Raw genomic sequence first — 15,888 nt, forward strand, 5'->3', positions numbered from 1 at the left:
GTTTGGATCAGAGTTGAATGTAGGGTTATATTCAATAGAGAATCATTTACTTTCACCTTTTAGTTCATTTGCATTTAACAGACATGTAGTTGAATGTTAGTTGTATGTCAGTTGAGCATCAAAGAGGCCATTAAAGAGGCCACTAATTGGTTTGGTCTGGTTTGTTCTGGTGCGATTTGTTTGAGCAGGTGTGAGTAATTAGTAATCAGTAATCGCACTCGAGTGCAGTCTTAAACAACCACTTCGAGACCTGCGAGAGGAGGTGGTCTTGGTCCGATACTAAACAAACTTCAGATGGGTTTGTTTGTGGTGAGTCCATAATCCAATCTCAATCTGACTCAAATATACAGTATTTCTCATGTTTGAGCTTAACGGCTGTTCAGGTGCAGTTTAAACTGATTTATTACCTATATACTACCACAGCTATTAACTAATGCCATCTCTGCTGCTGCTCCATACTCCACACTCTCACACATCCACACTACACGCCTCATTAAAAACAACGTGTATAAAAGCAAAGAGGTAAATGTATTGCATTCAGTGAGAAAGCAGCTGATCTGGAACACAGGGCCCTTCTGGTTTGTGTTCACTTTTTTTGCTCCAGAGCCAGACAGAATCGACCAATCAGAATAGACAACGTGCCTAAGTGGTTTGTTAGGTTTTTGCCAGTGTGAAAACAAACCAAACTAACAGGGAAAACACCACAAGTTCCAAACTCATCAACCGATTTGGACAAATTATATTAACAACATGCCTACTTGCAAGAACTAGTGTTTGGTGTGTTTGGAGTGTTTGGTGTGGTGCAGTGGATAACACCACCACCTGCCAGTGAGCTACCATGTGGGAGACTGGGGTTCAATTCCAGGTCTGGGTGACTATGCTGTGCTACACCAATAAGAGTCCTTGGGCAAGACTCCTAACACTACATTGGCCCAACTCTGTAATAGGAATAAAAATAATTGTAAGTCGCTCTGGATAAGAGCGTCAGCTAAATGCCCTGTAATGTAATGTAGTGTAATGTAACTACTCAACAAAGTAACAAAAAATACTTTAAGAAATGAAGGTCAGTCAATCTGAAAAATTTCAAGAACTTTGAAAATATCTTCAAGTGCAGTTTTAAAGACGTCAATGTCATAGCTCTACTGGGCTCACATGCGCAGATGCAAACAACAAAGAGAGGAAAAACATACCGTAACTTTTGTGTTCTGTATGGCATCAGTATTCATTTACAATGTAGGAATAAAATTAATAAAACCACTGAATGAGAAGGTGTGTTCACACATGACTGGTTTTGTATACATTAGAGAAACAGATGCTGCTTCAAGGTGACATCTTTTTCAGGGATGTCCATTCATTTTTCAGCAACACAATGTAAAACCACATGTTACACACACACTGAAAATAGAGACTTGTTGGACCAACTTAAAGCAAAAAAATAAATACAGTTCGAGGTATGTTGGCTTGGGGAATTGAAGAATTTGTGTTTAATGTTAATAAATAATAAAAACTACTTCAGTTGGTAACATAATTTTTTTGTTTTACAACAACATAAAATTAGATGGTATGAGTACTGGACTGGACTGCCTGTAGTTCTGACCTAACAGAGAATATGTTCAGAATTTTGAAATAAAAAAACGTGACACAGATCAAGTCAAAATATATATATATATATTTTTTATATTGTACTACCGGTATATTTTTAATCAAATTGTGGAAAAAAAATTAATAAGATTATTTAAATTTATTTAATTAAGTGACATAATTCAGGAAAATTACACAATTCTACACCTAAGAATTGCTTTAAAAGTTATCTGTGTTTGCTTTAATATTGTTTTATAATTTAAAATGACTTAAAACAAGCATCAATTATAAATTATAAATAATCTGTAATTAAATAATGAAAAAATACATTTTTTGTAACATTTTGTACTTTCTAAATTTTGCATTAATGTGATAATTGATGTTTTATTTGCTTAGGAGGCATAAGTGTGGGCACCCCATGTAGTCACATCAAGACGAAACAAGACGAGACCCAAGTTGAAATAAAAAAGCAGGCAAAAAAGTGACCCCTTTAATATACAGTAATTGTATATTAAATATATCAGAATTTGTATTAAAATGGGTTTAAAACAGGCAGAACGTTTTTTAATCAAAATGATTAAACAAAACAAATATATATATATATGTATATATATATATATATATATATATATATATATATATATATATATATATATATATATATACATGTATATATATATATATATATATATATATATATATATATATATATATATATATATATATATATATATATACATATATATATTTTTTTTTTTTAATGAATAAAAAAACCTGCATATCACATTAGAACAGAATGCAGGTAAACAAAACTGTCAAAATGAAACTATGTCCCATAAATAATAACAGATGTCTACAATGAGAGATTTTGAATGCGGTAAAATAACTACTTTTTGAATTAATGTTATTTGTTTTTGTTTTAATAATACTTTTTTACGGACTAAAGAATTAAAAGATTTATTGATCAGGTAATGAGTTGCACAGTGTTCTGAGCTGCTGCATATTTGCAGGAGCAGTAATGCAGGCGGCTGAGGCAGGCACTGCTGTTATCATCACATTAATAATCTGAAATATTCTCTATTATAATGGATCAGGACTTGTTGAGCTTTTTCAGCTCTGTTTTATTTGTGTTTTGATGAACTGATTCAGTGAATTCTGAATAGATGCTGAAGAACATGTGATTCTCCTGGTTGTTGCAGCGGCGTAAAATCTGCAGTGATCTGATCTGATCTCTCTATTCTTCTGCAGGTGCGTCAGTTTTAAATCTGCCCAGTAGGTGGGACTTGAGGCTCAGAGCATGAACCTCTCTCTCACTCTCTCTAATACACATGCATGATCCCTCTCTCACTCTCTCTCTCTCTCACTCTCTCTCTCTCTCTCTCTCTCTCTCTCTCTCTCTCATTCTCTCTCTGCCTCTATCTGGGTTTCTCTCCTGCCAACTCCCTCCATCCCCTTCCTCTCTTCCATCTCTCTCTCTCACATACACTCACAGTCTCTCTCTCTCTCCCTTTACTCTGTCCTGCTTTGCCATTCTCTCCACCTCTCCATCACACCATTCTTTTTCTCCCTTCTCTCTCTCTCTTGCTCTCTCTCTTGCTCTCCCTCTTTCACCGTTTTACACACAGCCAGTTTCACATACAGTACATACTTTCCCAGTCTCTATCCTCCTCTCTCACTTTTCTCTGTTTCTTTTTCTCTCTCTCCTTCTCATTGTTTTTCTCTCACTTCTGCCTCACTTCCACACGTTTGCTCTCCTGCCCTTTCCCACCACCTCCTTTTATCTCCTTTTCTTACATCTCTCTCTCTCTCTCTCTCTCTCTCTCTCTCTCTCTCTCTCTCTCTCTCATATACTCAGCCTACACTTTTTTTTCCTATCTCTCTCTCTCTCTCTCTCTCTCCCCCTGCTCGCCCACCCTCTACTGTCCCACCCCCTCCCTCCTCCTTCCTTTCTCTCTCTCCCCCACGCTCTCTCTCCCTCTCTCTCTCTCTTCTGCTCATGCTCTCTCGCCCCCCCCTCCCCCCCCCCCTCTCTCTCTCTCTGACAGTGTGCGACTCGCAGTGTTAGAGCTCTCGCTCCGCAGCTCGCGCGCTCCAGCCTCTACCATGCAGTCTGCAGCGGAGGACGCTCCGCACACTGGGAACGCCGCTGGTCCAGCTTCACTGGCTCTGGAGTAGTGGTCCTGCATCCTGCTCTCCTCTCCTCTCCATCCATCCCTCTCTCTCTCTCTCTTTCTCGCTCACTCTCTCCCTGTTTCTCTCTCACTCTCCGCCTCCGTCTCTTTCTCCTGCTGAAGTATTGGGACCGGGCTCTGTGTGTATGAGTGTGTGAGAGAGAGTGTGTGAGAGAGTGAGAGTGTGTGTTTTTCACTCCTCCTCTGCACCTGCACTCCTCTGTTTTATTTTTATTTTTTTGTTTCTTCCTCTCCTGGATAAAAAAAAAAAAAGAAGAAGAGAAGGTATAAGTGAGGTTCTGCTCGGGCCGGCTGTGGATCTCTGTGTCTCCGTGTGTGTGTGTCCGGCACTGATGGATGGGTTTGGGGCTTCTTCATGCGTGATGTTCTGCTGGAGGATTCTGCTGCTGCTGGCCGTTACGCGCCACTCGCTCGGCTCTATCCTGGACTGCCCGCCCACCTGCAGCTGCTCCAGCTCGGAGATTCACTGCAATAAGTCCTACCAAGGCACCTTCTTCCCTCTGCTGGCGCTGCACGAAACCGCCGGCGAGGGGAACGGCACGCACAGCAGCATACCGGACCTGTTTGAGAACATCTCCTCCATGTAAGTACGCGTCTGACACATGTGTGCGTGTTTCATTCCTAACGCTGTTAGTGCTGGTGCTGATGCTGGTGCTGATGCTGATGCTGGTGCTGATGATGCTACTGCGGGGGTGTAAGAGGGGTCACTCACTTTTACGCGCGCCTGCCTGGGGAAGCCCTGGAACCTTTAAACTTGAACTTGGGGTTCCATAGAGTACCTTCCATTTGAGAGGTTCTGCAGAGACACGAAGCTGCAAAGAGTCAATTTCCTCATGCACACTTAATGTTATAAAGGACAGTTTTTGTAAAGGTTCCTCAGGGTTCTATATATGATCCTACTTTGACAATAACCTGTTTTGGCACCTTTGTTCACAGTCTAGTATTATGTAGTATAGTATTACATATTAAGATATGATATATAAACTAATATTAATATATTTATATATATATAAACTCAATTTCCTAATGTGCATTATACAATATAATGCACACATTTCTTATGATTAAACAGGGCATGTCAATATCCATCTCTTCAAAGGTTCCTTAGGGTTCCATCACGTGGTTCTGCTATGAGAAAATCCTGTTTTGTAGTGTAGTATATAATAATATTATATACTACATATATATATAATAATGAATATCTTGCAAATGAAGTTTAATGTGCATAATAGCACAATAAGACATACTGCACACTTTTCTTATGATTCAACAGGATTATTTTAATATCTATCTCTTTAAAGGCTCCTTATGGTTCCAAATGTTCTACTTTGACAAGAACATTTGTTTTGGAAACCTTTGTTTATAGTATACTAGTATAGTATAGTATAGTATAGTATTTAATAATATGTATACCCAAATGTACATTTTGTAGATAGAATTGAATGTGCATAATACATTATAATGCACACTTTCACCTGATCCAACAGGGTTATTTTGTCATCTATCTTTTCATAGGTTCCTTCCAGTTCTGAAAGTGCTTCTACTCTAAGAAGAACCTGTTTTGGCACCTTTATTTATTTATATAGTAGTATAGACTTTTTGTTTGTGCCAAAAATGACACAATGCACACTTTAACATTAATTTAACACATTTATTTTTAATATCCATGTATTTAAAGCTTCATTAGGGTTCCAAAATAACAGGTTCTGCTATGACAAGAACCTGTTTTGACACCTTTATTTATACAATAATATAAAGTAAAGTATGATATAGTGTTATAAATACTCAAATATCTATTTCCTATAGATTTTATATGAATTTTCATATGATTCAACAGGGTTCTTTTAGTATCCATCCTTGTGTAGGTTCTTTATGGTTCCAAAATGGTTCTACAGTGTTTTTGTCTTTCTTGTTGGAACCTTTTTACTGGATGGAGTATAAAATGTATATACGTAACCTAATATAATGCACACTTTTTCATGTTTAATGATTACAATAAGAAATATTAGATAAAGATTCTTCTATTAAAAGAACCATTGGGGATCTAAAAGTAAAATCATTTTATGGCAAGAACCTATTAAGGCTTATCATATAAATATAAAGTATATATTAAATATACTGCACACATTCATTATGCTAATATAATGCATACACTGCTTATGATATGATATGATATGATATGATATGATATGAACATTTAAAAAAAAAAGGATCTTGATGGAGTTTCTGATTCTTCTATATTACTATTATTGATTATATACATATTAAATTCACATTAACCATATATGGACTTATGATAAATTAATGGTTCTTTAAATACCCATTACCAGTTCACTCCAGAGAACATATCTTTGGCATATTTGGTATAATCATAACCATGTTTGCTGGAGAACCTGTAGCAAAAGCTAATTTAGGCCCATTTATATTTAGTAATGTAGATTTTTATATATATATGGATGGATTTTATATTCTGCACACATTCAGTGTATAATATAATGGACACATTGCTTGGTGTAAACTGGTTTGTTTCACATACGATTATGATAAAACAAGGTTTTTTCACATATCTATCTATTAAAATGTTATTTATGGTACATACAGTTCACTCTATAGAACCAATCTTAAGCAGTATAGATTTATAATGCAGATCAGAACATATATAATCATGTTATAAACATGCTTTATAAATATGCTTTATAATTCTGATCCAGAAGGTTATTTTTCTCATGGAAAACATGAAAAATGTTCTACTACAGTATATGGTATCACTCCAGTTAACCCTTTCTTTGTAGTGTTGGTCTTATTCCATATACTCAAACTTAAATGCAGTCAGCTGGATTGTATCCAAGATAAAGGCATAACGTCACATGATATAAGCTGGACTGCTTCGTCTGTTTTATGTGGCTCATCTTGTTCATCTTCGGCTGTTTGCTGGTAGATTATTGTCTTATTTATCTACACGGCGTGCGTTTTTAGGATCACGCAGACAAGAGCGGTGGAATCTTTTGATCTTTGTTGGCGTGTAAATAAGCCGAGATGAATCAAACAACAATAGCAGTCGATGGAGAGCTGATGAGGAATCCGAACAGGAGTTTATGGCACTTTTTAATCCTCGAGAGATGATCAATGAAGCACATGAAACACATAGCAGGGGAAATACTGTAAGTTTGGGAATGGATCGGCTCTCAGGAGAGGTGATACGCTTCTTTTTCCTTTCTTTTTTTGTTCTTCCCATCCACAGAGAGACAGAGAGAAAGAGAGAGAGTGATAGATATCTTTATGGAAGCCGCTTTGTATTCGAGTCAGGAGCTCCAGAAGGAATTTTTGGTTCCTCCGTTTCTTTCTTTTTCTTTTTTTTTATGCCTTCAGTGGTTTAGACTCTGAGAGAAAGAAATGAATACGGCATCCATCATCTGTTTTTTTATCCCCCTTTTTTTCTTTTTCTTTTACTGCAGACTGCATGCTGCACCACCACACACACACACACTCATATTTAAGCTCATATTTGAGGTGTTTCTATATTTATGGAGAATAAAACACTGCCCCTGAGCCTTTCATCACCTTGGTGCCACTGTCTGGAGCTTTCAAAGCGGATTGGGAATTTTTGAGCACGAGAAAAAGGCCTTAGAGGAGCTTCACTGGCCTGGCTTTTTGAGCTAGAACCTGTCTGAATAGACTGAATAGAAACGAATAGCATAGAAATGTTTGACGCATTTGTTGTTGTGCTGCTATACTGTTAGGAAGCATGAGTGAGCAGTAATGGCATTTTTTTTAATGGAGAAGCTCATTGCTTTTGGTTAAAATGGAAATATCAGACTTATTTTCTTTCTATTAGCTTTCTATTCTATTTCTATTTCTGTGCCACAAACCCAAAAGCGACACCATCTACTCCACCCAACCCGATGCTCCTCAGCTGCCTGTAAGAGGAGTTTAATGTTTAATTAATGCAGGTGGTGATGGTAGAGTAAAGAATGCAGGCTGCACTCGCTCTCTCTCGCTCCTTAGGGTTTCTCTCAGAGCCAAATACATCATTACTGACTCTCTGACTGATGCGGCGCTCTGACGCTGAGCCGCAGTTCCCTGGCTCTGTCAGGTGGGCTGCATGTTTGCGTGAGATGTTGCTGCTAGATAAACATTCAGGAGCTGGTTTGAGCCACTAGAGGGAGATTGTAAGCTTTTTCTTTTCCCCCGCAAACCTGCTCTCCTCATCCTCCCTCCGGCTGCACAGCTGATTCTGCTCTGCTGCTCCTCTGATGATGATGATTCCAGTGTTAATATCAATAAAACTAATGGTATTACTGTTTATATTGTGTGTTATGATTATTATTAGTTTTGTTCCACCTTCAAAATCTGAAACAAATTGTAGATTAGCCAAATATCATAAAAGATAAAAAGATAAACCACCTTCATGTAGATGCATATGGATGTGGAGACATGGTATCGTAGTAGAGGATTACTGGATGCTCGATGATGCATTGAGTAGATACTCAATAATTCATACTGTACTCAGTAATAGATACTAATCATATTTTAGGAGATACTTCACATTAGATAATTAATGTTACATAGGAGTTTTATAGTGATCATTTTATAATAGTTTAATAGTGTATCCCAAATAATGTGACCCTAAATAATCCAAAATTGGTACAGAATAATTCATAGTAGATGCCAAATATCTGTAGTCTAATCTTAATACTTCAAAATTGACCTTTCAATGCAATTATTGATCTAATGATTAATAATGGATACTGATATGCTGGTCACAATAATTACATTACTACATGACTACATTACATAGACAGAACTTCAATATTTTTTTATTTGTCATTTAAAGAGTAAAGTGTCTATAATGTAAGTGAGCCAGTATGTGTCTTTTATTTATTTAATAAGATAAAATATTACTGTACAATATATGACTTGCACACAGTAATTTTTATTTAAATACATCATTTTTGTTGGTATATATGATATATGACATTTTAAAAATATATTTAAAAAATTGTTTATCGCAATCATTTCTGGGACAATATTATGACAGGCCTAGACACTGAATTATTTATTGTATTAACTTAAAATGTCCTAATAAATACTGAATGATTCATAAATAGCACTAAATAAATGATTAGGTAGATAATAGATTAATTATTATTATTGCATATTGAATATGTCATAGCAGTTACTGGACAATGCATATTAATCACTGAATTATTCATATTGGAGACTGCATACTTTAAAATGAGTTAGTAAATAATCCATAATGGATATTGAATGATTTATAGGAGACACACCGTAATTCATAATAGCTTTAAAATGATGCATATTAAATAGTAGTGCAGTAAATATACTTAATAGCAATTATTGGATACTTTTAAAGATTTATAGTGGATTCTGAATACTTTATAGGAGTGCTAAATAATTTGTGGATACTAAATAGTCCATAGGAAATGCTGATTAATTTTTTAGTAGATACTACAAAACATACAGTAAATACAGAATGTTATGTAGTGAATAGTGAAGTAATTGGTTTTGCAACTGTAATACATGAGAGGAGTCCAGTTTGCAAACACATGATTTAATTTGCTGACACACCCTAGACCACATGGGTTGCCAGATTGACAGAATATGGCAAACGATGCTGCAGCTAATCACTGAATATCTACATTTGCAAGGTCAAAAAAATGCATGTCTCTACTACACCAGGTATGTAACACTACAGTTTGAATGTTGTTGTGTTATATACCTGGCAACCCAATGGTGATGGGCAAATTCAGAGGCTAAAACCAACACAGATTACTGTGACATACTGCACAGTTCAAATAAGAAAATACTGGCTAAAGCTCTGCCTGTGCTTTAACAGCATGTTTCCTTAATATAAGATAATACATCCTGATCATGTTATTACATGTTACTACAGAAAATATCATCCTTAATGGTCAATTAAGGTCAAACTCCTGATGCTGTGTTCAAGATCACACTTTTCCTTTGTCACTCATGAAACTACATTACTGTCATAATTAAGATCAGTTTAATAGGCCTTAAAATGGAACCCTGTGGGATTCCACAGCGTATGCTAAACCAAATAGTTGCCAAACAATTGCATAAAAAATTTAACTGAATAATAAACCTAGGTTTAATAAAGGTAAAGCACTGGAATAGTCCAGTTTTACTGTTTTACTGTGGTGCTGTAGGGTCAGAGTCTGCTGCAGTTTAGTGAATGTTCTGCTCAAGCACTCCAGATTCACCTTTAATCACTTCAGTTATTGGTGTAGTAGATGTGCTTACAGCAGGGAAATCACCAAACAGCGCTGGACTCTAAGCAGGTTAAGGCTGGAGGGAAGGTGTTTCACAAAAGCAGGATTTCCAAACCCAGGCAAAAGTGGTGAGCCTGTCCAATGAGAGAAGAGCGCAGGAAAATCCTTACTTTCAGATTAATCCCTGGAACTCTGGGCTTATGGTATTTAATTATTAATCGTATTATTTGGTAGCTGTAATGACACTAATATGGGTGCTCTAGAAGAAATTCTATTAATATTTGGACTGTGGATAAAATGGAAGGATGGATGGACGGATGGATGGATGAAAGTTTGGATGGAAAGATGGATGCTTTCTTTTAAAATCAAGGGTGTTCATAAGGAGTTTATCTTTACTTTACTGGAGTAACAGGCTTTATGCTAGCTGTTAGAACATTTTTATGAAGATTTGATTTCATCCAGCCACAATGGGACCACCATGGAGGTCAGACACTGATATTGGATGATTACTTCTCTATTCTCTATCAATATCTCAAAGATATTGGATACCCTTTCAGGCTCATGCTCAGTACTGGGCACGATGATCTTAAACTCATGTCCTCATGGTCGTTCCATCCTGTACTATTGGTCAGTGACTTTTTTTAGCAGATGATGTCACCCATCATGTCGGGAAATGATGGGATTTCTGTTACAAGCACAGATTGCTTGTTTTGTTAAATATTCCTATTGAGTCGATTCTACAGTACTCGTGTGGACAGTGTTCAGGTCAGCACCTCCCTGCTGGACAGCTCCCGCACTGTAGCGTAGAACTGCGGGCTGCTTTGGGCTGTTTGTAGTTTGTAGTTTTGTAGGCCAGAGCGCTCGTGAAAAAGGAGGCCTATATTTCGGATGCATTTGCATTCCCCGACGAGTCATCAACCCACTTTCATTGTAGTCGAACGCGACCTTGGGAAGATTACCAGTGCTGTACGCTCCCGCGCCGCACTGCTGGGGAACAACAGCCACGGAAATCCATGCAGAAACGGCACAATCCAAAACTTTCCAGTGAAAAAAGCAGATGATTAATGGATTAGAGCCATGTTTGTGTGCTTGCTCACATACAGCAGTGTTTCACACTTATGTTTTGGCCTGGGATCAGTCTGCAAAATCTCACAATGCAGCCAGGGTTCTTTCCATTCCCTAATATACAGATATACGCATATATGAAATGTGATATGGCCTGTTATTGAAATAAAAATAGTTGCATTCTTCTCAACTTTTGTCCTCTAACTGCTGTCCAAAAAGCAAAAGGATAAGAAAAGAGTGAGAGAGGAAAAGACAAGACAAATGAAAGAAAGACTGAAGGGAGGAAGATAAACAAATAAAGACAAATAGAGTCAGAATAGAAAGACAATTATTCAGGAGAGAAGAGATGGGGTAAGAGAAGTAAAATGATAGAGAGGGGATGGATAAAAGAGAGCAAGAAGATATTAAAAAAGTAAAATAAAAGGAAGAATGAGACAGGTAAAAAGAATGAGGCAACAGAAAAGCGAGAAAAAAGGGATAGGGTATCAGTGGTAAAAAGAGCAGTGATTAGTGGAGAAGGTGAAGAGGAGACGGTAAGAGGGAAAAGAAAAGAGGTAAAAAGAGAGGTAAAAAGTGTGAGACAAAAAAGGGAGAAAAGAAAGTGAAGAGAGTCAGAATAAAAAGAAAAGGAATTAAGAGAGAACAACAGAGCAAAAGGGGAAAAAGAAAGAGTGGAAGAGTGGAGAAAGGAGCAAAAGAGAGTAGAAATCGATAAAAGTAAAAAAATAAAGAAGGTGAGAGAGGTAAAAAGAGAAAGAGAGAGAGAGAGAGAGAGAGAGAGAGAGATGGGATATAGTTATGTATAGAGAGACAAACAACAAAGGAGAGAGGAAAGGAGAAAGAAAGAAGGAACTGAAAGAAAGAGATGGAGAGAAATGGTTCGGAGATATGAATAAAGAGAAAAACAACAAAGGAGAGAGGAAAGCAGAAAGATAGAAGGAACTGAAAGAAAGAGAGAGAAAGAGAGGGTGGTTCAGAGGGGGAATTCAGAGGAAGGGGGTAGGAAGAAAAGGAGAGAGTTGGAGAGAGAGAGAGAAAAAGAGAGATAGAGAGAGAGAAATTGCATATTGATATGGATAGGGAGAAAAAGACATCAAAGGAGAGAGAAAAGGAGAAAAAAGAAGGAATTGAAAGAAAGAGAGAAAGAAATAGAGATGAATGGTGCAGAGGTTTGGATAGAGAGAAAACAACAAAGAAGAGACGAAAGGAATTGAAAGAAAGAGAGAAAGAGAGGGTGGCTCAGAGGGGAGAGAGAGTAACAGAGAGCGAGAGAGAGAGAGAGAATAATTGGTGATAATATCTGCTTTCACATTAGTTTATTTTAGTTATTTTAGTTTTAAAAAAATATATTAAGGTACTATTAAGGGTTCTTTGGGACAGTGTTTTATTCTGGTTCTCTAAAGAAGCTCACAGTTGAATATTTAAGTAGAGTCTTTGGGGAGCTCCAGTGTTTCCTGTCTGAGTTCTTATGGCAGTTTTATTTATAGGACTGTGTTCTGTATGTGTTCTATATGTTTACATGTATGTTTGCGAGGCTGTCGTTTATCAGTTTGATTGATTGGGTGATAGGACTCCTGTGTTTACACTGTAAATCACCTGCAGGCTGTTTGTATTGTGTGTATAGGGGGGGGTAATACGGTCCCTCTGATGGCGGAAAGCTCCGGGCTTCATTTCTGCAGCGCTGTGTGAATAATCGGGGCAGAATGAGTTATGCAATGGCAGACGTTAGTGAAGGAAGGTTGCTAAACTCTCCGAAATTCAGCAGATGTGTGGACTCTGAGCAGGGCTATCCATCATCTCAGGCCTCTCGAGCCGTGCGGAGATGGAGGACGCATTATCTATCATAATGATTACCACTCTATGGCTATTTTTCAGAGGATTTTTTTTTTCCCCTTTTTTTTTCCCTGGTGTTTCTTGGAGCATTGCACAATTCATGTTGGCCTGCGTTCCACAGAAAAGAGAAGATTTATGTTTTGGGGATATTTCAGAGCGTTCTGCTGCACTGTTGCTCGATTAATGAGCTTTTATGATGGGGAATTAATCTCTGTGGGTTGTGGACTTCTTATTTCTTGTTCCCTTTCTTTCTATCAGTGTTTCTATTTACTGTTCTCCGTTGACCTAATTCTGCAGGCCCCCTAGTGGCCGATTCAGTCAGATTGAATGGGGTAATACATTGATTGACAGGTCTGAATGAATGCAACAATGGCAATAAATCAGTTCTGCTTGGCATTGATTGATATTTCTGCTTTAAATCCTAGAGTGTGGTTTTCTGAACAAAAGAAATTAAGTAAAATAAACTAAAATATGTCTGTACAAAAACTGGATAAATCCCACTTGATTAACTTGATTATTTTAAATATACAAATGGAATAAAGATAATATTATGATTATAACTGGATCTCATACCATTCAGATCATTTTGTTTGTAGTTATACTGGATAGTGATTGGCCCATGCAACCTTAAAATGTCAAACTACAAAACATAAAATAAATAAATAAATAAATAAATAAATAAATAAATAAATAAATAAATAAATAAATAAATAAATAAATGAAGGAAAAGGAAAAATAAATAAAATAATTATGATTTTTTTTTTTCAATTCATAATGATGAGAAAAAGAATACTTATTTATTTCCCATTGACCTAAACACTCTTAAACATAAAGCTAATACAAGGTTATTTGAGCAATGTCTTAAAACAAAAAGAACCATGTTTGTTTCCAATAAGAACCATTGGAAGATGTTTAGCACATCTCTCTTTAACTCTCTCCTTCTAATTTACATTTTTTCTTTTCTTTTTGTCATGTAGTAACTTAAAGTTTATAAAAACAAACGAAATACTCTGTGAAACATGTAGCATGTTGGCGCTCTGTGATCTGGAAGGCTGGTAACTCTGATGAATTTATCCTGTGCAACAGAGGTAACTCTTGCTCTTCTTTTCCTAGGGTGGTCCTGATGAGAGCCAGTTTCATCAAAATGTTTTTTGATGGTCTTTGTGACTGCACTTAAAGGATACTTTTAAGGTTCTTGACATCTTTCAAAATTAATGTCCAGAAAAAAAGTATTTTTTTTTTGTAGTTCTTGTCATAATATGGATTCAAACATTACTCAAATAGGTCTATTTTTTCTGTATACCAACTCTAATTGACTCTTGACAAGTTCAGCACAGCTGTGAACTGAAAACAATTTTGCAATGAGCTCAGACTTGTGTTTTATCAGGGAAAAAAAAAAAACACAGTGCATCCAGCAAGAATCACAGCCTCTTTTATACAGCAGTAAAAAAAATCTACACACTAATTTATTTTACTGAGTGCAGTATGAACAGATTTCCACGAGAAAAAACATATTTAACCAGTTCAACCAGTATATTTACATTGCACCACCACTAGAGGGCCTGTGGGAAGCTGAATTGAAATCATATTGTGTACCTAAACCAATCAGAATCTGGTCTTTAATGCCATTGTTCAAAGAACCCTGTGTAGCAGCTTTATTTCTCTGTGTGTAAATGAATGGACGTGATGTCGGGTTTGAAAGGGTTAACCCTGCTCAGGTTGGTGTGTTTGAACTCAGTTGTTGGTGCAGAGTGTGTATGACGATAAGGTCATCCTGCTGACTTCATTAAAAAGAAAAGCTTTAAACGCCCTTTCTGCTAAATAGCTCACAATAACATACACACACACACACACACACACACACATACACACACACCTGCTGTACAGCCAGAACCAGCATTCTCTCTCTTAGCTAAACAATACATCACCCAGAACGTCACACTCAATGAACACTGCTGCACACGGCCTAATGCTAACTGACCCCTACTGACTTTCATTTGCTTTTAGCTGCACCACCATCTTCCTCCAAAGTCTTCTTTTATTTCTGAGAAACAGCAGTTTCTGTCAGAAACACAACAAATAAATAAATAAATAAATAAATAAATAAACACACCTGCATATTTATTTTAATAGTCTACAGTTTGGTTCCTTATTACTAGCAATTTATTCTGCATATTAATGTTAGAAGTAACACATTTTTATTATTGTTAAGCTTCATGCTGGATATTAAAGTTCTTTCTGGATATCAACATCACTAATAATTCATCCTGGATATTAAACCTTCATTCTACAGTAGCAGTCAAAAGTTTATACACACCTTAAATTCAGTGGTGTTCAACAAACCAGAATATGTTTTATATCTTAGATGACAGTTTTGCACCATCTTGGCTGCATTTTCTCAGTCAGCTTTATGAGGTAGAGTCACCTGGAATTCAGACTTTCAGTTAACAGCTGTGCTGAACTCGTCAAGAGCTCATTACTTACTTGAATTTCTTGTCTCTTTTAATATGTTTGAGAGCATCAGTTGTAAAGTAGTGAAGAGGTAGAGTTACAGGTATACAGTGAATAGAACTATTTGAGTAATGTTCTAATCCGGATTATGGCAAGTCTTACTAAAATAAGTAAAGAAAAAAATACTTTGAAAGAAAAAGGTCTGAAATCTGAAAAAAAAAAAAAAATCAAGAAATTTGAAAGTTTACTCAAGTGCAGACCATGTAGTGCAAGGTAATGATGAAACTGGCTCTCATTAGGACCGCCCTAGAAAATAAGGGGCAAGAGTTACCTCTGTTGCACTGGATAAGTTCACCAGAGTTATTATATATTACTAGATCTCACCTAAATGCTAATAATATTTTGGTTTGTTTGAGACTTTTAAGTTACATCATGATTCCTTATGTGTTCCTTCATAGTCTGGATCAATATTAAATAAATTACAATGTGGGGAAAAAAAATATAAATACAAACAT

General features: G+C 36.5%; 1 protein-coding gene across 4 annotated transcripts in view; it reads left to right on the top strand.

Moving 5' to 3' along the window:
• The first annotated feature begins 3,635 nt into the window (after positions 1-3,635).
• ntrk3a (neurotrophic tyrosine kinase, receptor, type 3a) overlaps positions 3,636-15,888 on the top strand; it is a 438,952-nt gene continuing 426,699 nt past the window's right edge. For all 4 annotated transcript variants that reach the window (XM_049483984.1, XM_049483986.1, XM_049483985.1 and 1 more), the window contains exon 1: positions 3,636-4,356. In XM_049483984.1, coding sequence (XP_049339941.1) covers positions 4,106-4,356 — 251 coding nt within the window. In that variant the 5' untranslated portion in view covers positions 3,636-4,105. The remainder of the gene's footprint in view (positions 4,357-15,888) is intronic.

The sequence above is a fragment of the Astyanax mexicanus genome, chromosome 10 (assembly GCF_023375975.1).
Source record: "Astyanax mexicanus isolate ESR-SI-001 chromosome 10, AstMex3_surface, whole genome shotgun sequence".
NCBI classification, from domain to species: Eukaryota; Metazoa; Chordata; class Actinopteri; order Characiformes; family Acestrorhamphidae; genus Astyanax; species Astyanax mexicanus.